This window comes from Lissotriton vulgaris, chromosome 4_1 (genome assembly GCF_964263255.1).
Source record: "Lissotriton vulgaris chromosome 4_1, aLisVul1.2, whole genome shotgun sequence".
Lineage (NCBI taxonomy): Eukaryota > Metazoa > Chordata > Amphibia > Caudata > Salamandridae > Lissotriton > Lissotriton vulgaris.
Genome location: NC_141691.1, coordinates 148,093,794 through 148,121,620, shown reverse-complemented (window position 1 = coordinate 148,121,620; position 27,827 = coordinate 148,093,794). Strand labels below are relative to the sequence as shown.

Genomic DNA, 27,827 nt, shown 5'->3' with positions numbered 1-27,827 from the left:
GAGGCATGTGGGCTGCTGAATTCATATCTGTGCATAGATCGCCGCCTAGTGTTGGGTCCGGATGATTGCACATTGTTGTCCTGGAAGAGTCTTCGAAGTATCACGAGATAGGTGGCTCCTCCCCTGGACTACAGTGCGCATGGGCATTGACTCCATCCCCAGATTGTTTTTTTCCGCCATTGGGTTCGGATGTCTTTGGTTCCCTCTTGTCGGAATCGATAGAAAAACTTTCCTTGAGACCAAAAGGTCTTTAGTTTACGTCGGTATTGTCTTGCGTTCGGCTAAACAACTTCTACTTCGGCTCCGAGCCGAGTTCTGTACTTCCGCGTGCTTTCGGCGTGGAAGGCCTTGTCGACGCTCCAGACTCATCGACCATCCATCATGGACCGAAGTCCATTCAAAAGATGTCTGGTCTGCAACTCCAAGTACCCACACATCGATGTCCACCCGGTGTGCAACAAGTGTCTGTCGCCGGACCACGATGAGGCCAAGTGTATGGCCGGTTCGCGATTCAGGTCCAAGAAGACACTCAAGCTCCGTCGAGCTGCGCGCCTGGAGGCCCAGCAATCTGCACCGGGGCCTACGGACATTTTCGATGCTGGGGAGGTCGAGGAGGAAGATATCCAGGACGTCTCGGAATCAAACCCCGCGTCGGACGTCGAAGAAGATTACGACACTGATGCCGAGGTTTTCGAGAGCGAGAAGTCGTCGAGGAGGTAGGAGATGACTACGGGGCCCTTGGGGCCATGGAGGATAGCTCGGACGAGGAGCTTCCTCAGTCTGACTCTGGGGCCGTGCCTATCTATAAGGCCCAGGTCGAGGGATCGCCTTTGGGCCTTACCCAAGACCTCGATATAAGTTCCTCGGCCCCGGCCACGGACATTGTTACAGAGTCACTCCCGGTGAAAACAAAACCGAAAGTGAAAACTGCGGTCTAGACGCCAGATACTGCGCAGGTGCAGGTATCGAAAACGAAAGTGCGCATCGCATTGGTCGGATCGAAGACTTCTGAGGCCTCGGCGCCGAAAAAACCTAAAATGGCCGTCGAGCCGAAAGGCCAAGTCAAGGTTGCCGAGCCTAAGGCTACCGCGCCGAAGACTAAGGTGAAGGTGTTCGACGCAGGCGCATCGGCGCCGAAGACGATCGACGCCGGCAAGGGTGGGGTCGAGCAAAAGAAGGCTGTCGACGACACCAAGAAATCTCTCGGCGACCCGAAGAGGTGGTCCGATGACCTGAAGGGCCGCTCTGCCCCGCTTCCACACGACAAGGCCAAGGGTGCTGCGCCACGTGAGTCGACTCCGAAGGTGACCTCTAAGGACTCGACTCCAAAACCATCCTCTAAGGACTCCATGGAACTGGCACGTCCATCTGCCGCTTTCACGGAGTCCCTGCAGCGCATTAGGGACGGCGCCGCAGCGGTCGAGCCGAAGGACCCTCCGCCTGCCAAGCTTCTGGAGAAACCGGCTAAGGCGTCCACGCCGATCCTCTTTACCTTGCCGCCTAAAACGGCGCAGAAGGCTTTCACTCCTAGGCCCGGGGCCAGCGTGCCCGAGAAGGTCTCTTCGACGCGTTGGTGGTCCACGGCCCGCTGCCTCGACAACCCTCGGAGGGCCGTCAAGAATATTTCATCGACGCCGAAACGGGCAGGCTTTCCCTTCTGAAGAGGAAAATCACCCCAGAACCCCAATTGGAGTCTTACAAAATCCCCCTCAAGAAGAAAATGGACTCGGCTGGTACTCCAGCCTTGGTGGAGTCCCTTTCACCACAAGCTCATGAGGTCTCGCCCACTCACTCCGATGTGGACGCAGGTGAGGGTGATGAGGAGGATGAATATAGCTATCCGGTCTACACAGACCCAGAGGATACAACTGAGCCCTGGTCAGCTGGTGTTGACCCTGGGGATCCTCATTCGGGACAAGACCCTCAACTCTTCTCTGCTAAGACTTCACCTACTGAAGACTCTGCTGCTTTCAATGCCCTCATTGAACGGGCTGCTGCCAATCACAATGTCCAGCTGCATGCTGACCCCGTGGATGTGGATTTCCTCTTTGACACCTTTTCTGTGTCTGAAAAGACTGTGAAAACTCTGCCAATGCTGAAAGGTGTTTTGAAGCATGCTGCTGAGGTCTTCAAAGAACCTACCAGGGCGAGAGTCATCAACCCAAGGATTGACAAAAAATACAAAGTGGCGCCTACTGATCCAACTTACATTAAAGGACAGTTGCCTCTGGACTCCCTGGTCGTCTCGAATGCCCGGAAGAGGGCCAATTCTCCGACTACGGGTGATGCTCCTCCCCCAGACAAAGAATCCAAGGTCTTTGAGGCTTCAGGGAAGAGGGTAGCAGCACAGGCAGCCAACATATGGTGCATCTCGAACACACAAGCGCTTCTGGGGCGTTATGACAGGGTGCACTACGATACACTAGAGACCCTCTTGCAACACCTGCCTGATCAATACAAAGAAGGGGCTGAGATGCTAATCCAGGAGGGGAAGCTAATCTCCAACGCTTCCATTAAGTGCGCTCTGGACGCAGCTGACACCGCTGCGTGAGCCATTAACACCAGTATTATGCTTCGTAGACATGCCTGGCTGAGAATCTCTGGTTTCAAGCCAGACATCCAAACCACCATCTTGAACCAAACTGTTAACCCAGATCACCTGTTTGGCCCGGAGGTTCACACCACCCTAGAGAAAATGAAGAAGGACACTGACACTGCAAAATCCATGGGTGCCTTGCAGTCCCAGCAGTTTCGGGGTGGGTCCTTTCGTCGCTCCAATACCAGGGGCACCTCAAGGGGTCAGCTTTCACAGTCCGCGCAATTCTACAAAGGCAACACCCAGACTACTTATGCCAACAAGAGTCGAGGTGGATATCGCGGCAACAGCGCCAAAGGCAGAGGACGTGGCAACAACAGCTCCAGGTCTTCTACCGCCAGCAAACCGTGACGCCTTGTCACTGCCCCCCGACCACATAACACCGGTCGGGGGAAGACTCCAGCAGTTCCTGCCCGTGTGGAAGTCCATCGGGGACAGGTGGGTCAGAAAGCTTATCCAATTTGGTTATTGTCTGGAGTTAACATCCACTCCACCCAGCATACCCCCAAGGCACCGTCCTATGTCGGACGAGCACTTGCACTTATTGCAGCAGGAAGTCAACGTCATGCTGCAAAAAGGGGCAATAGAGCTCGTGCCTATGCAGGAAAGAGGCACAGGAGTTTACTCCCTGTACTTCCTGATTCCAAAGGACGACGGGTCCCTCAGGCCCATCCTGGATCTCAGGCCTCTCAACTTCTACATCCTGTCGGAGCACTTCCATATGCTGACCCTGCAGCAAGTGCTCCCGCTGCTCCAGCAGGGGGACTTTCTCGCAACTTTAGACCTAAAGGATGCGTACTTTCACATTCCACTACATCCTTCACACAGGAAATACCTCCGGTTCACCATCCAAAACCATCATACCAATTCAGGGTTTTGCCTTTCGGTGTCACCACGGCACCCAGGGTGTTCACGAAGTGCCTGGCGACGGTGGCGGCACATCTAAGGAGACAAAACATCCACGTCTACCCCTATCTGGACGACTGGCTCATCCAAGCGAAGTCAGCCCAGCAGTGTGCCACCCACGTGTCCTACACCATTCACCTCCTGCACGATCTGGGATTCTCACTGAACTACCCAAAATCCCACCTCCAGCCCGCCCACATACGGCAGTATCTGGGTGCGACCATAGACACTCTGGCGGCCACAGCACAGCTGAATTCAGTGAGTCAGCAGCATTCAATCGCTGATCCAAAAATTCAGGCTTCAACACTCGCTTCCAGCAAGAGTGTTCATGCAGTTGATAGGCATGATGGCCTCCTGTATCTCCATTGTCCCGCACGTGAGACTACATATGCGCCCGCTTCAGGAGTGCTTAGCACGTCAGTGGACTCAGGCTCACAACCAGTTGAAAGACCTAGTGTTGGTGAGCGGTCGGGCATACAACTCTGCATTGGTGGAATCCACGAAATCCACGAAACCTTTGCAAGGGCCGACCGTTCCAGGAGCCTGTGCCACAGATCATCCTGACGGACGCTTCTCTCCAGGGATGGGGAGCGCATGTACTCCAATACACTGTGCAGGGACTATGGACGCAACAACAAGGGAAGATGCAAATCAATGTTCTGGAACTGATGGCAATCTTTCTGGCACTAAAAGCCTTCAAAGTACATCTGTGCAACAAGGTCGTGTTGATACGGACCGACAACATGACGGCAATGTACTACATTCAAAAGCAGGGAGGAACACACTCTTCGCAGCTGTCATCTGGCTCAGAGCATGTGGAAGTGGGCCATTCAGAGGAACATCTTCCTCATGGCAGAGCACCTCCCGGGCAAGGACAATCAGATGGCGGACCTGCTCAGCAGGCACAGCCACCAAATGCACGAGTGGGAGATACATCCATCAGTTCTCCAACCGTACTTCCGAAGGTGGGGTCATCCAGAGATCGACCTCTTCGCCACAAGGGAGAACGCAAAATGCCAAAGCTTCGCCGCCAGGTTCCCACACCCGCAGTCGCAGGGCAATGCGATGTGGATGAACTGGTCAGGCAGATTTGCGTACGCTTTTCCCCCAGCACCTCTGATACCGCTGGTGGCACGCAAGCTCAGGCAGCACTCGATGACTCTCATCCTGGTTGCTCCAACGTGGGCTCGCCAACCATGGAACACCACGTTTCTAGAACTGTCCGTGTTACTGCATCATAGGCTACATCTCACACCCAGCCTTCTGACGCAGAGCCATGGCGACATTCAGCACCCATATCCGCAACAGCTCAACCTGGCGATCTGGCTCCTGAAGTCCTAGAGTTTGGCTACCTGCACTTACCTTCCGACTGTATGGACATCATTCGGGAGGCAAGGAAGCCCACCACCAGAGCAAGCTATGCGGCAAAATGGAAGCGGTTTGTCATTTATTGTGCAGAGCACCACATTAACCCGCTCGATGCTTCTATTCAGAACATCATCTGTTACCTTTTCCATCTATACAAGTGTAATCTGGCCTATGCTTCCATTCGCATTCATCTGTCTGCAATGGCCGCTTATCTCCAAAATAGGCAGCAATTCTCCCTCTTCAGGGTGCCTGCCATTAAGGCTTTTCTGGAAGGGCTCAAACGAGTCATTCCGCCACGGACTCCACCAGCTCCTGAGTGGAACCTCAATGTGGTCCTTACCAGGCTGATGGGTCCTCCCTTTGAACCACTGCATTCCTGCGAGATTCAGTTCTTGACGTGGAAAGTGGCTTTCCTCATAGCAATTACATCGCTACGGAGGGTTAGTGAATTGCAAGCCCTCACTATCCAAGAGCCATTTATTCAAATTCATTCCAACAGGGTAGTGCTTCGCACTAACCCTAAATTTCTACCCAAGGTTGTGTCTCAATTCATTATCAACCAGACAATCAAATTACCGGTTTTCTTTCAAAATCCTGAGTCACTGGCAGAGCGGATGCTCCATACCCTTGACGTTAAAAGGGCCCTAATGTATTACATCGATAGGACCAAGGATTTTAGGAAAACTAAGCAACTCTTAGTCGCCTTTGCACCACACCACAAAGGTAACCCTATTTCCAAGGCTGGTATTGCTAGGTGGATCGTTAAATGTATCCAAATATGCTATCTCAAAGCAAAACGCACTCTTACCATTCCGCCAAGAGCCCACTCCACCAGAAAGTTGGAAGCCTCTATGGCATTCCTTGGAAACATTCCTTTGGAAGACATATGTAGAGCAGACACATGGTCTACCACACACACATTTACTAAGCATTACTGTGTTGATGTGCACTCCAAACAGCAGGCAGCTGTAGGGCAGGCTGTTCTCAAAACACTTTTCCAAACTGCTGCAGCTGGCACGGGCGGCCGCCGCTAATGGAGGGACTGCTATGTATTCTATGCACAGATATGAATTCAGCAGCCCACATGCCTCGAACCGAATATGCTACTTACCAGTCTGCATCTGTTCTTGGCATGTAGGGCTGCTGACATTCATATCGCCCGCCCTCCTCCCCGGCGCCTGTAGCAGCTGTGTAGGAGAGTAGGGTCTGCAATCCTATGATCACTCCAGATTTTTGCTTTTTTGCTTCACTGGTTTACGACTTCTCTGGCTGTGGGCCTGCCAATCAGACCCACAGCCTTGCTGTTCTCTCACTAAATTGACACGTGTACCTTAGGTGCATGATCCAATTGGTACTGGGCCACCTTATCAGACCCTGTAACTCAGGGCATAGGTGTACCCAGGGCCTACCAGGGGCTGCAGCATGTATTATGCCACCCCTGGCTGGCCATCTAAATCTGACACATCTGGCTGCAAGAGAGCTGGGGCAAGGTGGTGTTATCACCCTTTGCTGTAGATATAGTATACCTATATCTAACCCTAAAATGGACACACAGATTCCTATCAGTCACTCCTATGGCAGGCCTTGACAATCCTGAAGGCAGAGTGCTTGGAATCGTGTGAGATGGTGCTCTGGCATGAGCTGAGCCCGTTTGCAGCTTGCGGAACCAAGTCCTAATAGCTGTTCCATGATAACGCATACCATATACTCTTAAGTGCATTATAATCCTCGCGGTTATTTGCTATCTTTGGTATCGCTTTATCAAAACATGTCGAGTAAGGTGTCATACGAATTGGAATACTAACCCCTCGCCAATTCTGGCGACGGGGTTAGCATTACACCCTTCTAGAGGGACACGACATGTATGTAACTGTGAACCCCGGTTAAAGTTAACTCAAGCCTCAGCATCACAAAATGGATGCTGCCACCACAGACACAAGTCTGACCCCCTGCAGCTGGGAGTCCTTCCAGCGAGGGGAGCTTGGACAAAGGGTTTCCTGTCAGGGGCGGTGCTAGCACCATCCCAGACAGGGTTTTGTGTATCCTGGGTAGGCATGTCTTTAGAGGAAGGTGACTGCAAGTGGCACCCCGGTGCTCACTATGCATCTGCCGGCAAGAACCCGTTCCAGGGGCGCACCAGCCCCTGAGCTGGGGAAAGTCCGGCATGGGAGAGGGGTGTAACCACCCCCCTTCCTGGTCCCACCCATAGGCAGGACCTAGTCGCGTGCCAGCCCCTTTTCCTAGTATAAAGATAGGAGCGGGCCCCCTTCCAAATTAGATCATGTTTGAATCCTGAAACTACTTTCTACGAACTCTCGACTTCTTCTCAAGATTTCTCCCTTGTGGCTAAGGATTAGTCACCCTGCACCCGCAGGCACCATCTAAGAACACTGCGGTTTGCTGCACGTCCTTCCTCCGGAATCCGACTGACCAGCACGGTGAGACCCGGCTCCTCTGGCACCTCTGACCTCTACCTACCTCTACAGCTAAGCTGAGAACCGTAGGTGCGACGAGACCTCGAGGGACCGGCCATCATCAGAACTGCACGACTTCTATCCAGCACGACCGCTGAGGGATCCTCGAGTGAGTGCTTTGGGGTCCGAGAAGCCCCGACCCTGAGCAGCTCCAGCACCGAAGTCCAGCCCCCCAGCATCCACGAGATCTGTGTGGGGCCCTTCTGCTTTTTGTTGCTCACCGCGTTGTCTGGCTACTAGCCCGCTGGCTTGTGGCCATCCCGACGACGACCGACGACATCAACCCCGCTGGTCTGGTTGCTCCAGACTGGCCCTAGCTTCCTCCCAAAAGAGGAGCACCCCATACCCTCCTGGTCCACTCCAGACGCCATTTTAGGTCCACCGCGTGGGCTTGAATTTGCCAAGACTTGTTGCCCCAATCCTGGGTCCAGCGATGTCGACAGCAGCAACCATCGTGGGACAGCTCGCACCTCCATCCTGGTCGCCGACAACGCCTCCTGGTCCGTGAGACTGCAGAGCCCAGCGTCGCCCACTCACCTGGTCGAGGTGACTCCATCCGGTGCCATCCTGGTGCCCCATCTAATCACTGGCTAGTGATTCAGAACTTGGTCCCCTCTGCTTACAGGTGTCTTCCATCTCCGATCCAGGCTTGGATCCACCGAACAATCTTCACTGGTCGCCTGCCAGCAACTTCTTCTTTCAGGCTCCATAGACTGCAACGAGGATTCCCGACGTCTTTTCAGACCTATGGAGCCGCAGCCCCTGGGCTAGGTAACTTCGGCATTTCGGTGCCCCAGCATAGCCTCACTATCCAAGGGTCCAGATCCTTTTTCGTTTTCAGCCTACCTAGTCGGATTCGTCCGATATCCTTAACTTTGTAATTCCTAGCCTCCATAGACTTTGTCCCGCATCCCGCGTGAGAGTGCACACTCTGCACCCGAGTCCCCTAGGCCTCCTGCTAGTAAGCTGAAGGTTCAGTAGTCAAGTACTAGCGATTCCAAAGCCTATTAGTCCAGTACTTACCTGCTAGTAATTTCGCATTCCACTTTTGTAGTATATGGTTTTCCGTGCCCCTCGGGCATTTGTGTAAATTGTGCAACTTATAGTATTTTCGTAAGAGTTTTGTTGTGTGCTTAGTACCCTGTCCTCATAAAGAGTACAGGGCTGTTGTGATCTAAATAAATACACTGTTTATTTTCATAACACTTGTGTGGTGTCCTTTCACTTGGTGTTCAAGGGGTATATGTGATGGTATAGCAGCTGGCTTAACACGCCCTCTAGAGTCTAGCCTAAAGACTGCTCTTGTCCATGCTACTAGGATAGCTGGTCTATCGGTTGACTTACAACCAATCATCAATAAGGGTTGTTTGGACTGATACTTAGTGATCACTAGAATAGTGAGCACTGCATATCAGGCCAACTTCTCACACTGCAGTATTCACATATACTCATATCATGGTCATCATTCACTGAGTTTCACTCCATCTTGGTCACAATGGCTAAAAACAATCTGGGGATGGAGTCGATGCCCATGCGCACTGTAGTCCACGGGAGGAGCCACCTATCTCGTGATACTTCGAAGACTCTTCCAGGACAACAATGTGCAGTCATCCGGACCCAACACTAGGCGGCGATCTATGCACAGATATGAATGTCAGCAGCCCTACATGCCAAGAACAGATGCATACTGGTAAGTAGCATATTCGCTCTAAGCCGTCATTTCGACGACGAGGAAGATTGGGTTCTTCATGACGAAGTGGTAGAGGAACTTTTTCAATCCTGGGGTCGTCACACCATAGACCTGTTCGCGGACGACCAAAACGCCAAATGCCGAAGCCTCGCCTCCAGATTCCACCGGCCAGGCTTGAGAGGAAATGCTCTTTTGATTGAATGGTCAAACGAATTTGTGTACGCCTTTCCACCTCTCCCGTTGATCCCGAAGGCGGTGAGCAAGCTAACACACTCGTGCACAACAATGATTCTGATTGCTCCCGATTGGCCGAGGCAGTGGTGGTACACGGACCTGCTTCATCTGTCAGTGACTCCTCACAAGTGGCTACCATGCATCCTGGACCTGTTGTCCAAGATAAACGGGAGGATCTACCATCCCAACCTTCCGTCACTGAGCTTGGCAGCATAGCTCCTGAGGTCATCCAATACGGCCTTCTAGGTTTGCCAGAGGACTGCATGTTCATTCTGAAAGAGGCAAGGCGTCCTTCCACCAGAAATTCGTATGCGTGCAAGTGGAAGAGATTCTATATCTATATATATATATATATATCTAATGCCAAGAAGAAGCAGTTCTTCCTTATTTGTTGTGTCTGGCGAAAGCAGATTTAAAATTTAATTCCACTTCCTGCAAGGGTTGAAAAAAGTATACCCTCCACTGCGTCCCCCTTCTCCATCCTGGGAGTTGAACCTAGTACTATCAAAGTTAATGGGTCCTCCTTTTGAACCCATTCACAAAGCTACTTTACAACATCTTTTATGGAAAGCGGCTTTTTTGGTAGCGATCACGTCAGCTCGCAGAGTGAGCGAGATGCAAGCCCTCTGTGCTTCAGAACCCTATACAGTGTCCATTTCAATAGGGTGGTGCTGCGGACGCATCCGTCTTTTCTGCCTAAAGTAGTGTCAGATTTTCATGTAAATCAGACCACCTCTCTGCCCACTTTTTTCCCGAATTCCTCTACTCCAGCTGAGAGGTCTCTACATTCTTTAGACCTGAGAAGGGTTTTAAAATTCTATCTTGACAGGTCTAAAGTGGTTCGTCATTCTGATCATCATTTCGTTAATTATGGATCGATCAGGACAGGCCATGCTGCCTCCCAACGTTTCATTTCCAGATGGATCGTTTCAAGTATTAAACTTGCTTACCAGCTAGCACAAAAACCCCTGGGGTATTCTCCCAAAGCGCATTCCACCAGGGGAAGGGCTGCGACTGCGGCTTTTCTCAATAATGTGCCTGTAGGAAGGTACATCCTGACTATGGTTGCCCCCAACTTTTTGCCCTGTGTTTTAGCTGGTTTTGGACATAGTCGACCTGGGACCCTGCCAATCAGGACCCCAGGCCTACTGCTCTCTCTTTAAAATGGATTCCATGTACCCTAGGTACATTTCCAATTGGTACTGGGCCACCCTATCAGACCCTGTAACTCAGGGCATGGGTGTACCCAGGGCTGCCAGGGGCTGCAGCATGTATTATGCCACCCCTGGCTGGCCTCTTAAATTTGACACAACTGGCTGCATGACAGCTGGGGCAAAGTTGTGTAATCACCCTTTGCTGTAGGTGTAGTATACCTATACCTAACCCTAAAATGGACACACAGATTCCTATCAGTCACTCCTATGGCAGGCCTTGACAATCCTGAAGGCAGAGTGCTTGGAATCGTGTGAGATGGTGCTCTGGCATGAGCTGAGCCTGTCTGCAGCTTGCGGAATCAAGTCCTAATAGCTGTTCCATGATAACGCATACCATATACTCTTAAGTGCATTATAATCCTCGCGGTTAAATGCTATCTTTGGTATTGCTTTATCAAAACATGTCGAGTAAGGTGTCATACGAATTGGAATACTAACCCCTCGCCAATTCTGGCGACGGGGTTAGCATTCCACCCTTCTAGAGGGACACGACATGTATGTAACTGTGAACCCCGGTTAAAGTTAACTGAAGCCTCAGCTCCACAAAATGGATGCTGCCACCACAGACACGAGTCTGACCCCCTGCAGCTGGGAGTCCTTCCAGTGAGGGGAGCCTGGACAAAGGGTTTCCTGTCAGGGGCGGTGCTAGCACCGTCCCAGACATGGTTTTGTGTATCCTGGGTAGGCAGGGCTTTTCAGGAGGGTGACTGCTGAGTGGCACCCCGGTGCTCACTACGCATAGGCCAGTCAGAACCAGTTCCAGGGGCACACCAGCCCCTGGCCTGGGGAAGTCCGGCAGGGGAGAGGGGTGTAACCACCCCCCACCTAGTCCCACCCATAGGCAGGACCTAGTCACCGGGTCAGCCCCCTTTTTTAGTATAAAGATGGGAGCGGGCCCCCTGTTAAAATTAGATCATCTTTGGAATCAAGATACCACTTTCTTCGAAAGGACTTCACGATTTCTTCTTCAAGATTCTCCCTTGTGGCTAAGGAGTAGTCACCCTGCATCCGCAGGCACCATCCTAAAGAACACTGCGGTCTGCTGCAAGTCCTTCATCACGAATCCGACGACCCAGCTCGACGAGACCCGGCTTCCCTGGCCCCTCTGACCTCTACTCACCTCTACAGCCCAGCTGAGAACCGTGAGTGCGACGAGACCTCAAGGGACCGACGATCGCCAAGACTGCACGACATCTTTACTGCAAGCCCACCGTGTCCTCCACTGGTGAGTGCTTTGGGGTCCGAGAAGCCCCGACCCTGCGCAGCTCCAGCACCCAAGATCAGCCCCCCTGCATCTCCACGATCTGCGTGGGGCCCTTCTGCTGTTTGCTGTGCACCGCGTTGTTTGGCTACTAGCCGGCTGGCTTGTGGCCCTCTGAACGACGCCCAACGACTTCACGACTGCTGGTCTGGTTGCTCCAGGCTGGCCTTTGCTTCCTTCTTCAAGAGAGGCACCCCGGACCCTCCTGGTCCACTCCAGACGCCATTTTAGGTCCACCGCGTGGGCTTGAATTTGCCAAGGCTTTGTTGCCCAATCCTGGGTCCAGCGACGCCGACAGCTTCTATCTTCGTGGGACAGCTCGATCCTCCATCCTGGTCGCCGACAACGCCTCCTGGTCCGTGAGATCTTCGAGTCAAGCGTCACCCACTCACCTAGTCGAGGTGGCTACCATCCGGTGCCCTCCTGGTGCCCACTGACTACTGGCTAGTAGTCTCGAACTTGGTCCCCTCTGCTTTCAGGTGTCATCTATCTTCAAGATCCAGGCTTGGATCCGACTGAACTTTCTTCACTGGTCACCGGCCAGCATCTTTTCTTCCGGCTCCTGGTCCGTCTACGAGGATTCCCGACGTCTTTTCAGACCTATGCAGCTGCAGCCCCTGGGCTAGGTAACTTCGGCATTTCGGTGCCCCAGCATAGCCTCACTATCCAAGGGTCAGAATCTACTTTCGTTTTCTCCCTACCAGGTCGGGTTCGCCCGAGAACACTAACTTTCTAATTCCTAGCTACCATAGACTTTTGTCCCGCATCTCGCGTGAGAGTGCACACACTGCACCCGAGTCCCCTAGGCCTCCTAGACATAATCTAACGATTCCCTAGTCAAGTCCTAGCGATTCCAAAAGCTATTAGTACTGTACTTACCTGCTAGGAATTTCGCATTCCACTTTCAGAGTATATGGTTTTCCGTGCCCCTCGGGCATTTGTATATACTGTGCTAACTTAAGTATTTTTGTAAGAGTTTTGGTTTGTGCTTAGTACCCTGTCCTCATAAAGAGTACAGGGCTGTTGTGATCTTTAAATAAATAACTGTTTATTTTCATAACACTTGTGTGGTGTCCTTTCACTTGGTATTCAAGGGGTATATGTGTGGTAAACAGCTGGCTTAACGCGCCCTCTCGAGTCTTTAGCCTTAGACTGCTCGTATCCACGCTACTAGGATAGCTGGTCTATAAGGTTGACTTACAACCAATCATCAATAAGGGTTGCTGGACTGATACATAGTGTTCACTAGAATAGTGAGCACTGCATATCAGGCCACCTTCTCACAGTGCCCATGTCTGATATCTGTAAGGCGGCGAACTGGCGGTCCGTCCATACATTTACCAGACATTATTGTCTTGATTCCGACACGAGAGCAGATACCCAAGTAGGCCAAGCCTTCTTGCGGAATCTGTTTAACAGCCAGTCTGGGCTGTGATGTTGGGTCTTTTAAGATAGAAGATGTACTTCTCATTTACCTGCAGGTGGTTGTTATGCTTGCTATTCTATTCAGTGCTTATGACTATTGATGAGGATCCTCTGGAAGAGAAGGATAAGTTACTTACCTTTAATCCTAGTTCTCTTCCTGGGGTATCCTCATCAAAGTCATAAGCAACCCACCCGCCTCCCCAGGTAAATGAGAGCTGTACGTTTTTTATAATTGTATTTAGCCCTGACATCCGGGTTATGCAAAGAACAACTGACCTGTCACCCCTGAGGCATGATGGGAAGCCTGGAGTCAGGGCTGCCTTAAAGGCACAGTGCCAGTTTTTTGGTTGAAAATGCTTTCGTTCGAGGCATATGGGCTGCAGATGGTACATTATGAATAGATCGCCATCTGGTGTTGGGCTCGGATGATTGCACTTGTTTTTCCCTTGGAGAAGTCTTTGTCGTCACGAGATTGGTGACTCCTCCTTTGGGTGCTATTGCACATGGGCATCGGCTCCATCCTTAGATTGTTTTTTTCCGCCATCTGGTTCGGATGAAGATCGAAGTGCTCCAGATCGACTTCGAGAAAAAGTGATATTTCGGTGTGTATTCCCTTTCCAATTCGACGGTATAGTTATCGAACGCGATTTCATTTCCATTCCGACGCGTTTCGACTCCAACAATAAAACATTTTCTTCTACGTCGACGAGAGGCCTTTCTCGACGTAGTCCAGTCCGGAGTCCATGGAAAGCACTCCATTTAAGAAATGTCCAACGTGTAGTGCTAAGTTCCCACACAAGGACCTACACTAGGTGTGCAATCTCTGACTATCCCCTGAACTCCAATCCAGGGACTGCAAAGCCTGCGCAGCATTCTCCTCCAAGTCGACGATTAGAAACCGTCGAGCCCGAAGACACGAGGTTTCAAGAATGCAGTCGGAGGCAATCACAGAGCTGTTCGAAGACCAACACCTCGAAGAAGAAGAACATGAAGACGAGTCGGGGTCAGAAGGGGATGAGTCTGATGTCGAGGAAATCGACGTCCAACAAACCGTGAGTGACGATGTCCCCTTAACAAAAAACCGACCCCATGTGGTACCGACCCCGCCTTCGAGCCCGGTCAGACCACCGAAGAAAGTTTCCGACGCCCCGACTTCGGGCCCGGCAACGAAACCGAAACAGAAACCGAAACTCTCGGCCTCCCACCATGTCAGATCCGAGAAACGGTCGACATCGACACCGAAGCTCCATACAAAGGAAAGCTCGGTATCGAAACATTCCATGTCGAAACCGAAACATGCTTCGACGTCGAAGACTTACTCGACACCGAAAAAATCAGAATCGAGCAAATTCTCGGTGCCAAAAACACAGAACATTGACGGTCATAAGCAAAGGCACCTTTCGGAACCAAAAACTTCGGTACCGACACAGGAGCAGCAGACAGATCCAAAACAAGACTTTGTTTATCGATCCGCAAACTGGCAAAGTGGTGACAAAATCACCGAAAAAGAGGAAGAATGAACTAGATGACAAAGCTCCTCCTCCTAAAAAGAGAACAATGGGGACAAATACAACTCCCCCTCTTTCTCCTCAACCTAGAGATTCACCCTCTTCTCCTATTCCTCACACTAGGCCAACTATTCCTCCACCTTCTACACCAAGACCATCTACACCTCAAACAGATGTAGACAGTGATGCAGGGGAGGGAGAACCTCGTGGAGATGACAACACTATCCCAGATGAGGAAGACCCATGGGAAAATTATGATTCAGGGTCAGATGATAACGACCCACAATTATACCCCTCAAAACCTTCACCACCTGATGATAATACAGGTTTTGTGCAGTTGATGAATAGGGCAGCTAAATACCACAAAGTAGATTTACATACAGAACCTCAAATAGAGGATTTCCTTTTAGAAACGCTACCTGCTGCACAAAGAACATCAGGCACACTTCCTATGCTAAAGGGTCTTCTCAATTACACAACAGACATATTCAAAGACCATGTGAGGGCTATGGTATTAAACCCAAGAATTGATAAAAAATATAAGGCAGCTCCAAAGGACCCAATATTTATCAAAGGACAAGTACCTCTGGACTCGCTTGTAGTTACAAACGCTCGTAAAAGAGCAAATTAATTATCTACAGGAGAAGCTCCTCCTCCTGATAGAGTCCAAGCTAATAGATGCATCAGGCAAAAGGGTAGCATCCCAAGCAGCAAACAGCTGGCGCATAGCTAATACACAAGCGCTACTGGCACGTTATGATAGAGCGCATTATGATGAGTTAGAAAAGCTCATCACACATCTCCCTAAAGAACATCAAAAAAGGGCAGACCAGTTCATACAGGAAGGGAAGATAATAGCTAACACTTCCATTAAGTGCACATTAGACGCAGCAGACACTGCAGCAAGATCCATCAACACCAGTATCCTGTTAAGAAGACATGCATGGCTTAGGGTCTCAGGGTTCAAACAAGAAGTACAAACATCTTTATTGAACCAACCTTTTGACCAAAAAACACTTTTCGGCTCAGGAACAGATGATACTTTAGAAAAGATGAAAAAAGACACAAACGGCTAAATCAATGGGAGCCTTACAACAGCCAACTCAAAGGGGTTCCTTTCGTTGGTCCACCTATAGAGGGGGGTCAAAAAATACAGGCACAAGCCAACAATCTACCTCCTTTTACACCAACATCACCCAGAGGTAATTCAAGATGCAGTTACAGAGGTAACAACAACAAGGGTAGAGGTCGCGGAGATAATAACCGCAACTCCTCAACCCCAAAACAGTGACTTAATACAACTCTCCCCCGCCCCCCCCCCCCCCCCCCCCAGACCATATAACACCGGTCGAGGGACGTTTATCACAGTTCCTACCTGTCTGGGAAAACATCACATCAGACAGGTGGGTGAGACAGATTATCCAACATGGTTATTGCCTGGAACTCACAGCTACCCCCCCAAACATCCCCCCCAGACAGCGTCCAATGAGTCAAGATCATCTAACACTGGTAAAACAAGAAGTACTATCACTGCTACAAAAGCATGCCATAGAGAAGGTTCCAAAACATCAGCAAGGGACAGGATTATACTCTATACTTCCTAATCCCCAAAAAAGACGGGTCTCTAAGACCAATCTTAGACCTCCGACCTCTCAATGCATACATAAACTCGGAACATTTCCACATGGTCACGCTCCAACAAGTACTTCCTTTACTGAAGAAAGGGGACTTTCTTTCTACACTGAATCTAAAAGACGCTTACTTTCACATCCCAATTCACAAAGCCCACAAAAAATACCACAGATTTGTAGTGGAAGGACAACATTATCAGTTCAAAGTCCTTCTATTTGGTGTCACAACAGCACCAAGGGTGTTCACAAAATGCCTAGCAGTAGTTGCAGCACACCTAAGAAGACAAGAAATACATGTCTTCCCTTACTTGGACGATTGGCTAATAAAAGCCAAGTCACAGGAAGAATGTCTTCAGAACACACAAAAGACCATTCAATTGCTGCACCAGCTAGGGTTTACGGTGAACTACACAAAATCCCACCTACAACCAAACAAAATTCAACAATACCTAGGGGCTACTATAGACACAAAGAGCCAAAGCATACCCCAATCCAGTAAGGATCCAAGCAATGATCACGTTGATTCAAAAATTTCAACCACAACACTCACTAACAGCTCGAGTGTTCATGCAGCTGTTAGGGATGATGTCCTCATGCATACTGCTTATACCATATGCCAGACTACAAATGCGTCCACTGCAAGAGTGTCTAGCGACACAGTGGAATCAGGCGCTAGGTCAGATTACAGATCTGGTGTTGGTAGACGACCGCACACATCGCTCTCTGAAGTGGTGGAACACAACAAACATTTCCAAGGGACGGTCGTTCCTAGAACTTATTCCACAGGTGATACTAACAGCGGATGCATCGCTCACCGGATGGGGAGCGCATATGGAGAAATATACAGTACAGGGAAAATGGAGTGTACAGCAAAAAAGACTGCACATAAGTTATCTGGAACTACTAGCAGTGTTTCTAGCATTAAAAGCTTTCCAGATGCAAATCCTCAACAAAGCAGTTCTGATCAGAACAGACAACATGACTGCGATGTATTATATTGAAAAGCAGGGGGGGGACACACTCTCTCCAACTATCCAGACTAGCACAGGACATTTGGAGATGGGCCATTCCTCAAAAGATCTATCTGTTAGCCGAACACCTACCAGGAGTTCAAAATCAGATAGCAGACATCCTAAGCAGAGAGTCGGAACAAATACACAAATGGGAACTGCCCAACCAAATTCTGCAGCCATTCTTCCAAAGATGGGGACAACCAGAGATAGATCTCTTTGCTACTCATCAGAACGCAAAATGCCAAAACTTCGCATCCAGGTACCCACACAATCTGTCCTAGGGGAATGCGCTATGGATAAATTGGTCCAACAAATTTGCTTACCTTGACCCTGCTCCAGGTTCTACATGTTCGAGGCATGTGGGCTGCTGAATTCATATCTGTGCATAGATCGCCGCCTAGTGTTGGGTCCGGATGATTGCACATTGTTGTCCTGGAAGAGTCTTCGAAGTATCACGAGATAGGTGGCTCCTCCCCTGGACTACAGTGCGCATGGGCATCGGCTCCATCCCCAGATTGTTTTTTTCCGCCATTGGGTTCGGATGTGTGTCGGTTCCCTCTGTCGGAACCGATAGTTGTTAACTCACTTAACTCGAGACCAAAAGGTCTTTAGGCTTGGCGCCGGTATCGTTTTCGTTCGGGTTTACTGTTTTCTCCAGCTCCGAACTCTCGCAGCCCTTCCGCGTGCTGTCGGCGCGGATGGGCCTACACGACGCTCCAGACATGGAACGGACTCCGTTTAAACGGTGCCCGGTTTGCAACGCGAAATACTCGCACCTCGACGTGCACCCAGTGTGCAACACCTGTCTGTCGCCGGACCACGACGAGGCCAGGTGCATGGCCTGCTCGAAGTTCCGGTGCAAGAAGACCCTCAAGATTCGTCGGGCTGCGAGACTCCAGGCCAAACTGTCTGCACCCCCGCCGGACAACATCTTCGAGGAAGACGTCGGAGGCGACGATGTCCAGCAGGTTTCGGACTCTAGCCCTGCGTCCGAGGGGGAGGCCTACGACGCAGGGGACGAGGAGTTTGACGAAGCCGACGACGAGGTAGGGGACGACGATACGGCCATTGCCACCGTGGGGGATAGCTCTGAGGAGGAGCACCCCCGGACTGACTCAGGGGTCGACCCCCTTCCTGCGGCCCAGGTCGAGGGATCGCCTTCGGGCCTTACCCAAGACCATGTTATTAGTCCAGCAGCCCCGCCTACGAGCCTGGCCACGGACATTTTGGAGGTGCCACTCACATTTCCAAAAACGAAAGTGAAGCCTTCGGGTTCAACAGCTCCGGCTTCGAAACCGAAAGTGAAAGCAGTACAGAAGGCTCTGGAGGCGTCAAAACCTAAAAATTCCAAAATGGCCGACATGGACCGTCCCGCCAAGATGGCCGACCCGAAGTCATCAGGGTCGGTGCCGAAGGCAAAGTCGTCCGACGCGGCTGCGTCGGCGCCGAAGATGGTCGCGGTCGACGACCCGAAGAAGGCTTCGAAGAAGCGTCAATGCGATCCCAAAGCTCTGGCTTCCCCGGCCCCGACCGTCGGAGCCAAGGACGGTACCGCGTCGACTCCGAAGACGGTGCCTCTCGCCGACACCACTCCCAAATCGGGGAAATCAAGCGAGGCGGTCACTCCCTCTCGAGCCCTTTCGAAGAAGGTCCAGGAGTCCCTGCAACGGATTCGAAAGGCCGCGAAGCTTCCCGACCCTGAGGCTGGGGTGTCGAAGCCCGCGCTGAAGCCGTCCAAGGCACAAGCGCCTATCCGCTTCACCCTACCGCCGAAGTAGACGCCGAAGGCCTTCGCTTCGAAGCAGGTGGCTGGGGTGCCCTCGAAGGAGGTGTAGACGCCCAAAGCGTCTCCGGTGGTGTCTAAACCTCGGCTCCAACCACTCGCGGAAGAAGAACGTCGTGAAGTCATCATCGACGCCAATACTGGGAAACTGTCCCTCCTCAAGAGAAAAATCACCACGGAGCCGGTGCTGGAACACTTTCGCATTCCTCTAAAAAACAAAAGGGACTCTGCGGGTACTTCAGCGCCTTTGGCGCCGGCGTCCCCAAGTGACCTGCCGCGTTCCCCAACTCGCTCTACCGCGGGGGATGACGACGAGGAGGAGGTAGAGTACAACTATCCGGCGTACTCGGATCCGGAGGAGGAACATGAACCTTGGTCTGCCGGAGGCGACCCTGAGGACCCGCAGTCAGGTCAGGAACCGCATCTCTTTGCGGCAAAAACTTCGCCAACGGAGGACTCTGCTGCCTTCAACGCGCTAATAGAGAGAGCTGCAGCTAACCACGATGTCGAGCTGCACTCCGATCCTGTGGATGTGGACTTTTTATTTGACACTTTCTCTGTGGCCGAAAAGTCAATCAAAACTTTGCCAATGCTCAAGGGAGTGCTCAAGCACGCGCAGGAGGTCTTCAAGGAGCCCACTCGGGCGCGTGTCATCAATCCACGCATTGATAAAAAATATAAGGCAGCGCCCTCGGATCCAACATATATCAAGGGACACTTGCCACTGGACTCTTTGGTTGTTTCCAACGCTCGCGAGAGGGCGAACTCACAGACAACTGGTGACGCTCCTCCCCCAGACAAAGAGTCGAAAATATTTGAGGCCTCAGGGAAACGGATTGCTGCACAGGCAGCTAACATTTGGCGCATCTCGAACACGCAGGCCCTACTTGCACGCTACGATAGGGCTCATTATGACACCCTAGAAGCACTACTGCAGCACTTGCCTGACCAGTACAAGGAGGCAGGGGAGATGTTAATTCAAGAGGGAAAGCTTATCACAAACGCTTCCATAAAATGTGCGCTAGATGTGGCTGATACGGCATCCAGGGCAATCAACACTAGTGTGTTGCTCAGAAGGCATGCATGGCTTAGGATTTCAGGGTTTAAACCTGATATGCGAACGACCATCCTGAACCAGACGGTTAATCCTGACCATTTGTTTGGCCCTGAGGTGGATGCGACGCTTGAGAAAATGAAAAAAGATACAGACACTGTTAGTCTATGGGGGCCCTTCAGTCTCAGCAGTTTCGGGGTGGCTCCTTTCGCCGCTCCAATACCAGAGGCACCTCAAGGGGTCAGGCATCGCAATCCACCCAGTACTACAAAGGCAATACCCAAACCTCATACACCAACAAGGGTAGAGGTGGCTACAGAGGCAACAACATCCAAGGCAGGGGACGTGGAAACAACAGCTCCAGGTCCACCGCCGCCAACAAGCAGTGATGCCTTGTCACTGCCCCCCGACCACACAACACCGGTCGGGGGGAGACTCCAGCAGTTCCTGCCCGCGTGGAAATCCATCACCACGGACAGGTTGGTCAAGTCTCTTATCCAGTACGGTTACTGTCTGGAACTTACCTCCACTCCACCGAACATACCTCCAAGAAGCCGTCCTATGTCCGGCGAGCACTTGCTCTTGTTGCAGCAGGAAGTTCAGGTCATGCTGCAAAAAGGCGCAATAGAGCTCGTCCCACTGCAGGAAAGGGGTACAGGAGTTTACTCTCTGTACTTTCTAATCCCCAAAAAGGACGGTTCCCTGCGGCCCATCCTGGACCTCAGGCCCCTCAACTGGTACATACTCTCGGAGCATTTCCATATGCTCACGTTGCAGCAGGTACTCCCTTTGCTTCAACAGGGGGACTTCCTGGCTACGTTGGATCTAAAAGACGCATACTTTCATATCCCCCTGCATCCTTCCCACAGGAAGTATCTCAGATTCACGATCCAAGACCAGCACTATCAGTTCAGGGTTCTGCCGTTCGGGGTCACCACAGCGCCAAGGGTCTTTACGAAGTGCCTGGCGACTGTGGCGGCGCATCTGCGACGCCAGAACGTCCACGTCTACCCGTACCTGGACGACTGGCTCATTCAAGCAAAAACAGAACAGTGCGCCGACCACGTGTCCCGCACCATTCATCTCCTGCACGATCTGGGATTCTCTCTGAACTACCCGAAATCCCATCTCCAGCCCGCCCATGTACAACAGTATCTGGGCGCGACAATAAACACTCTGGCAGCCACTGCGCAGCCAAATTCAGTGAGAATCGCCAGTATCCAAACGCTGATCCAACGATTCAGACCTCAACACTCGCTTCCAGCGAAGGTGTTCATGCAGTTGATAGGCATGATGGCCTCCTGCATCTCCATAGTCCCGCACGCGAGACTACATATGCGTCCGCTTCAGGAGTGCTTAGCACGTCAGTGGACTCAGGCTCACGGGCATTTGAAAGACCTAGTGTTGGTGAGCGATCGGGCATACAACTCTCTGCATTGGTGGAATCCACGAAACCTTTGCAACGGCCGACCGTTCCAAGAGCCTGTGCAACAGATCATCCTGACAACGGACGCTTCTCTCCAGGGATGGGGGAGCGCATGTACTCCACTACACGGTGCAGGGACTATGGACACTACAGCAAAGGAAGATGCACATCAATGTGTTGGAACTGATGGCAATCTTCATGGCCTTAAAGGCGTTCAAAGTACATCTGTGCAACAAGGTCGTGTTGATCGGGACGGACAACATGTCAGCCATGTACTACATTCAGAAGCAGGGAGGCACACACTCTCCGCAGCTGTCTCATCTGGCTCAGAGCATGTGGAAGTGGGCCATTCAGAGGAACATCTTCCTCATGGCGGAGCATCTCCCGGGCAAGGACAACCAGATGGCGGACCTGCTCAGCAGGCACAGCCATCAAATGCACGAGTGGGAGATACATCCATCCGTACTCCAACTGTACTTCCAAAGGTGGGGTCATCCAGAGATAGACCTGTTCGCCACAAAGGAGAACGCAAAATGCCAAAGCTTCGCCGCCAGGTTCCCACACCCGCAATCACAGGGCAATGCGATGTGAATGAACTGGTCAGGCAGATTTGCGTGCGCTTTTCCCCCAGTATGCTCTTAAACTAATTTATGGGGGGAATTATATTTTAGCTTGTCAACTCAAGCCTTAAAACAAAGTTTATTGGAATCACTTGCTCGCGGGCAGCCACTCGGGACGTAGCTCTCCGGACCCATAAATTACCCTCATCTCAAACTTTTATCCGCCAAATAAAAGGCCACAGAAATGGCTCCATGGCCTCCGAATGGTATTAAAATAAAACATAAAACAAGCATTTGCAATGCAATAGGTATCGTATTATTAAAGTTTGAGCTATTGATGTTGCATTATTTAGCAATGCCAATAGCTTAACCTTTAATAATGCGCGACCTATTGCATTGCAAATGCTTGCTCGAACTTGTACTGGTGTCGACCACTGCATTGATATAATGCTTTGAAAACGTATTGTAATATTTCAAATATCCTCACCACGTGTGCCCAGGACTGTGCTTTAGCTCCCATGGGTTACTATTGATAGTCTATTGAATTAAGAGTACGAAGTATTAACCATTCATTTTTACTTTAATACCATTTAAACCATTTATGATCAGCATATTTGAGTTTAAGAGAAATTCAGGTTTTTCTTAACAAGACTGATATGTTTTAAATTCTTACAGGTACTGTGGTGGTCCAGCCGGAGCCAGTGCTGAACGAAGATAAGGATGATTTCAAAGGGCCGGAATTTCGAAGTAGAACTAAAATTAAAATGGAAATCCCCAAAAAACGAGGAGGTAAATGGTGAAAAATGCTCTTAACATTATGCACGAACAAGAAGGCTAGCTACTAGGAAAGTTTACTAAAATAAGATTGTGATGCCTTTTTGTTTGGGACTTTCAGTACCAAGTAGTCAAAAGGCAATATTTTTGGGCAGTACTGTTATCTCCCACTGGCCTCTTGGGGTCATTGTTTTGCTTAAATTCTGTTGGAGCAGTCCTTCTTTTCAGGGGCTTGAGACTCAAGAGGTTAGCCAAGTCGAGCAGCCAGTACTTGGGACTATGAGATGGAGGTTTATTTCCTTTAATTTTGCAAATTGCTGGGCGACTGCTGCAGAGAGATGGTTGTGTAAACGAATAAACACCGTTTGAAATCTCCACAAGATAGAAGTCATTTTTCACCATTAAGAGCTCTGTAATGAGCAGCTAGTTGTAACGTTTGCTACTTAAGGTGCCAGAAAACGATAGCTTCTGGTGCAGCAGAATTTTAAATATTTTTAAAGTGCATCTTTTCTTAACTACATTTAAATCCGTGCTATGCATGTGATTATCATTAACATTCGTCTATGACTTGCGTCAGAGCAACATTTTGTCTGAACTGAAGATTTAATTGTACTCCGGAATTTGGCGCTTTGGAAGCTATAGAGGTTTTATTAGATAGTAGCTTTCAAGTAATTGTGAGATGTGTTTTATTTAAATACATATATTCACTAAAACTAGCTTGGGACAGCATTTCAGTGATGGCTGGAAACGCTCCATCTTTGGACGTTTCAGAATAAGCTGTGCTTAGCATCACCGCACTCTCCTCCTACTACCCGTAATTTAACTTACACCCCCCTCCCCCCACCCTTCCGATGGCTTTACCACCCTCCTCCCTCATGTTGTTCACAAAATGCAGAAGAAGAAGAAAGGGAAAATTGACCTTTAATCTGCTACTCTTACGTGTGCGTACACGTGCACGCGTATACACACACTCACACAATCCACACACTCACATGAAGCACAACAAAACCAACGTAAATACGCCCACAAAAAACAAGCATGTGCCCACATATAGACACAACACACGCAATCACATCACACAAAATAAAAACACATCACACACACACACACACACACACACACACATACAAAGGCGCACAAACGCACACACACCACAGCACATATACACACAGCAGACACTGTCCATATTTGTTCCTGGCTATGAGTTGACTTTTTTCCCCCTTCTCGTTCTCCTCTATATTCTTGCCTACTTACAAAGGCACTGGAGAACAGCCCCTGGACTGATAAATGGGCCCCTTTTAAATTGGAGGCAGGCTTCAGGAGCGAAAGATAATCTCTGGTAATGTAGACACAGTTTTAATTTCTTGTCACCCAATTAAACTGCAATTATACGGAGCGCGCGGAATGAAGAGCTGTGGCTCCCGGAGAGCCTTTATGCAGCTCACATTAGCCCCGATTTGTTGTTCTCTGACAAAGTGCCAGTTTCAGCACTTAGCAAGGGACAGGACAGCTGTAGTCTTTAACTCGGAGTTAAAAGCTATTCAAAGATCTTTTAGGTCGAGCCTAGACAGACCTGGAGTAAGCAGTATACTGGCGTTTAATGCCGCCTGCTGCTTGCCGTTGGCTGACTTCTCAGTTGCACTTCTTTCTTGTTTTCCCCTCTGCATTCTGGGACTTGTAGCCGGGGCCAGTCTTTAGCAAAAGCGAACAGTGCTCACGCCCAGGGCGCAAGAGCAACCTGCAGCAGTCTCCCTTAAAACTGGCCCTACAGAAAATTGTAGTAAACACTTTTGACGTCTGTTTTCTGCTTTCTCTTGCCCCCCAAATCCCCACCCCTTCCCCTATCCATCCTATTTTCCCACCACACTGACAAAGATGAAAACATGGACACCGGAGATTGTTCTCGGGCCATTCCAGAACAAGTGGTGAGTTTGTCAGGTTCTGGCCGTCGTATAGGTCTCTGCTGGGTACAGGATTCAGTGAGAGCTTGGCACTGTCGTATGTGTGTGTCATATGTAGCTGTGGGTGTGTGGGGCTCTCTCTGGGTGTGTGTGTGTGGGTGGGTGCAAATGCAATAGGTCTCGCATTTGCGAGAGATTAAGCTATTGGCATTGTAAATGACCATGCCATTTATTTATCTGTTTTCAAAACCAACACATAAACATTTTGTCATTTATCCAGTATTAGGGTATCTTTCATAGATTCACATGCCTGAATCATTCCCCGTCGTCGAGGCGGGAGTCTCACGGTAAAAATATGTACAATAGCAGTGCCTATAAATTTCTTGTAGTAGGCTGGAAAAGCCTAAAGGCCTAACTAGGCCTCAAAACTTAGCAGCCTATCTACATCATTATGTAAAAAGACCTGAAATATTAGCCTCAGCCAATCAGCTGTCCTCACCCTCTAGAACCTTCCCAGCTCAGGCAGTTCTCCTCAGATTTTCACCGCACTTCGTGTGTAAGGGAGTCTCCCTGAGTGCCTACTCAGTTTTTGATCTTTTTTCCTCAAAATGTCTGAAAAGAGGGCTCTTTTCAAAGCTTGTGGAACCTGCTACAAGAAGAGGGTCCATGTAGATGACCAGCACTCTGACTGTATTTATTGTCTGCACCCTTCACATGTTGTGAAGGACTGTAGGATTTGCCGTACCTTCCCTCAGAAAACTATCAGGGATAGGGAGGCAAGGGTTCTTTTGTGGTTGAAGTCTACTTCCACTGATGATGAGGACAAGGCCTCTACCTCCAGCAGTTTCTGCCGGCGCACCTTCAGGCTCGGCAGGTTCAGAAGGAGCTCCTACTGGTTCCACACCTACGATTCCGCCCGCACCAGTCTGGCATCTTGGATCCATGGTGGGATTCAGACCGGCGCCAGCTGATCACCTCTTTCACAAGCCCTGATGCTGATGCTCCCTGCACCCTCTTGTAGCGCCACCCCATCCCCATTCTGATCTCTGACTCTGACATGGAGGAGCATCGTCAAACGCAGCACTGCCTCTGGTATAGGTAAGTCACCCCTTACAAGCCCAGAGGCAGGGTGCACCATCTCCGGTGTGGGCGTATCAGCATGAGCAGATATGCCCCTACAACATATGTCTACTCTTACATACTAGGTGCCAGGGAAGGCATAGAGAGTATATGGTCCGGAAACTCGACAGCTCCAGTTCCTAAGCAACTGACTGTGTCTCTGAACACAAGCGTGCTTGGTACCAAACTACTCCTATAAATAAACCCACACTGATGCCAGTGTGGGATGTATTGAAACATGTACTCAAGGGCACCTCCGAGGTGACCCCTGAAAACCTACCATTCCCGGTGTGGTCAGACTGGCTTTAGGAAGCCTTCCACCACCAGACATGTTTCTGGACCTCTGGGTCGAGAGTCCCTGCTCTCTGGGGCCAGAAACCAAGCACATCCTGAGCGGAGGTATCGCATCTCCTCCCCAAGGATTGGCACAGTGCTTGAGAGGGAAGATTAAAAGGCCTGTCACCTTTGTAATATGACCCCCAGCCTCTGCTGCAAGCAGCAGATGGCAGCCCCCGGTTTAGACCTCAGTTATGGCTGAAAAAACAGCGGGAAAACATCTAAAAAGGAGTGTTCCCCTCTCCTGTTAATTCCACCCCTAAGGTGTAGCAGCCAGGGTGAAGCACATCTTTCAGCCTCAGCTATCTTGAAGATTGGGGGAGCAGGAACTCCTCCAATCGGGGCTAGGACTATGCCCTCTCCCACAGGAGGGTGGCATAATTGAGGGTATTGACACCCAGGTAAGGTTGCCATTGGCCATACCGGTCATTCCCTTAAAATGCCTCAAAATCTAGTATTTAGTGAGCTCTCCCATACCCTGAAACTATTTCCTGCCAACCATAGAAGGACGAAGAAGACTCCGTGCAGTGAAGCCTGAAGAACCCTACTGACTTTTCCCCAGCCATACCGACCAGTCTCCAGCTATAAAGATCCTGCAGAACCGAGAGTCCTGTTCACTCTGCATCTGACTCCTTTGTCCCATGACCATGTGGCCCACCGATCCAGAACAGGTACCCCAGCGATCCTGACCTCAAGTCCAGCATTGGCTGACCCTTCCTGGACTACACAACGATGCCTGCAAACGGAATCCAGAGGCTCCCCCCAACTACTGCTGGCAAGAAAATCCCGACATCAAAAAACACCCCTGCACACAAAGCCCCTGGGCCTTAGGGAGATCAGCCAAAGATGTCCCTGCGACCCACAGCATTTCCACTTACCTGTGCTGTCGCTGGTGACCTCCGTACGGCCTCTGGTGACCTCCGTACTGCCTCTGATTCTACGCCTGAAGCCTGTTTTTCTGATAGTTTCACCATTGAACAGCATTGGGTGCCTGGCGTGGTCTTTGTACCCTGCACCCGGCTGCCCCTGTGCAGCTGGGGCTGTCATTGCAGCTCTTCAGACAGGTTTAGCTTTGTCTAGACGCAAGGGAGCACCCAGTATAAGTCAAAACAATACCCTTGCTGGCATAGAGTGACGCATAAATTATGCAAAAAAGAAGCCGAGAACTCTGGGTAGTTTCCAAGTTTAGGTGGAAGGCAGCTCCTGTATAGAGCACCCTCAACACCAGCGACACTCTAAATTTTCTCACCTCAAATGTCTGCTTTTCTATCCAAGTTTCTAAGCATTGGATTAGCACAGTGCTATTCACGTCTAGATAGAAAGGGATGCTAACTGAACACTAGGTAACCAGGTAAACAGAAAAGGCGCTCAACTGCACATCTGGGTCAGAGTATCAAATCGCAATAAGTATATAACTGTGCTCGCAGGGTAAGAAGGGTTGGTTACCTACACAACCCTACCCCTATCCACATGTGCGGATAACAAAACTGAAAGAAAAATCTTCCCCGAGCACACGATGTATATAATCCACAAATCTATATTTCAATGTCCATA

At 50.4% G+C, this 27,827-nt stretch overlaps 1 protein-coding gene across 1 annotated transcript in view; it reads left to right on the top strand.

Moving 5' to 3' along the window:
* The window catches only part of ATRX (ATRX chromatin remodeler), a 1,771,102-nt gene that overhangs the window by 183,328 nt on the left and 1,559,947 nt on the right, over positions 1 to 27,827 (top strand). Inside the window, exon 6 of the mRNA XM_086918408.1 lies at positions 22,819 to 22,932. Within this exon, the coding sequence (XP_086774534.1) occupies positions 22,819 to 22,932 (114 nt within the window). The remainder of the gene's footprint in view (positions 1 to 22,818; positions 22,933 to 27,827) is intronic.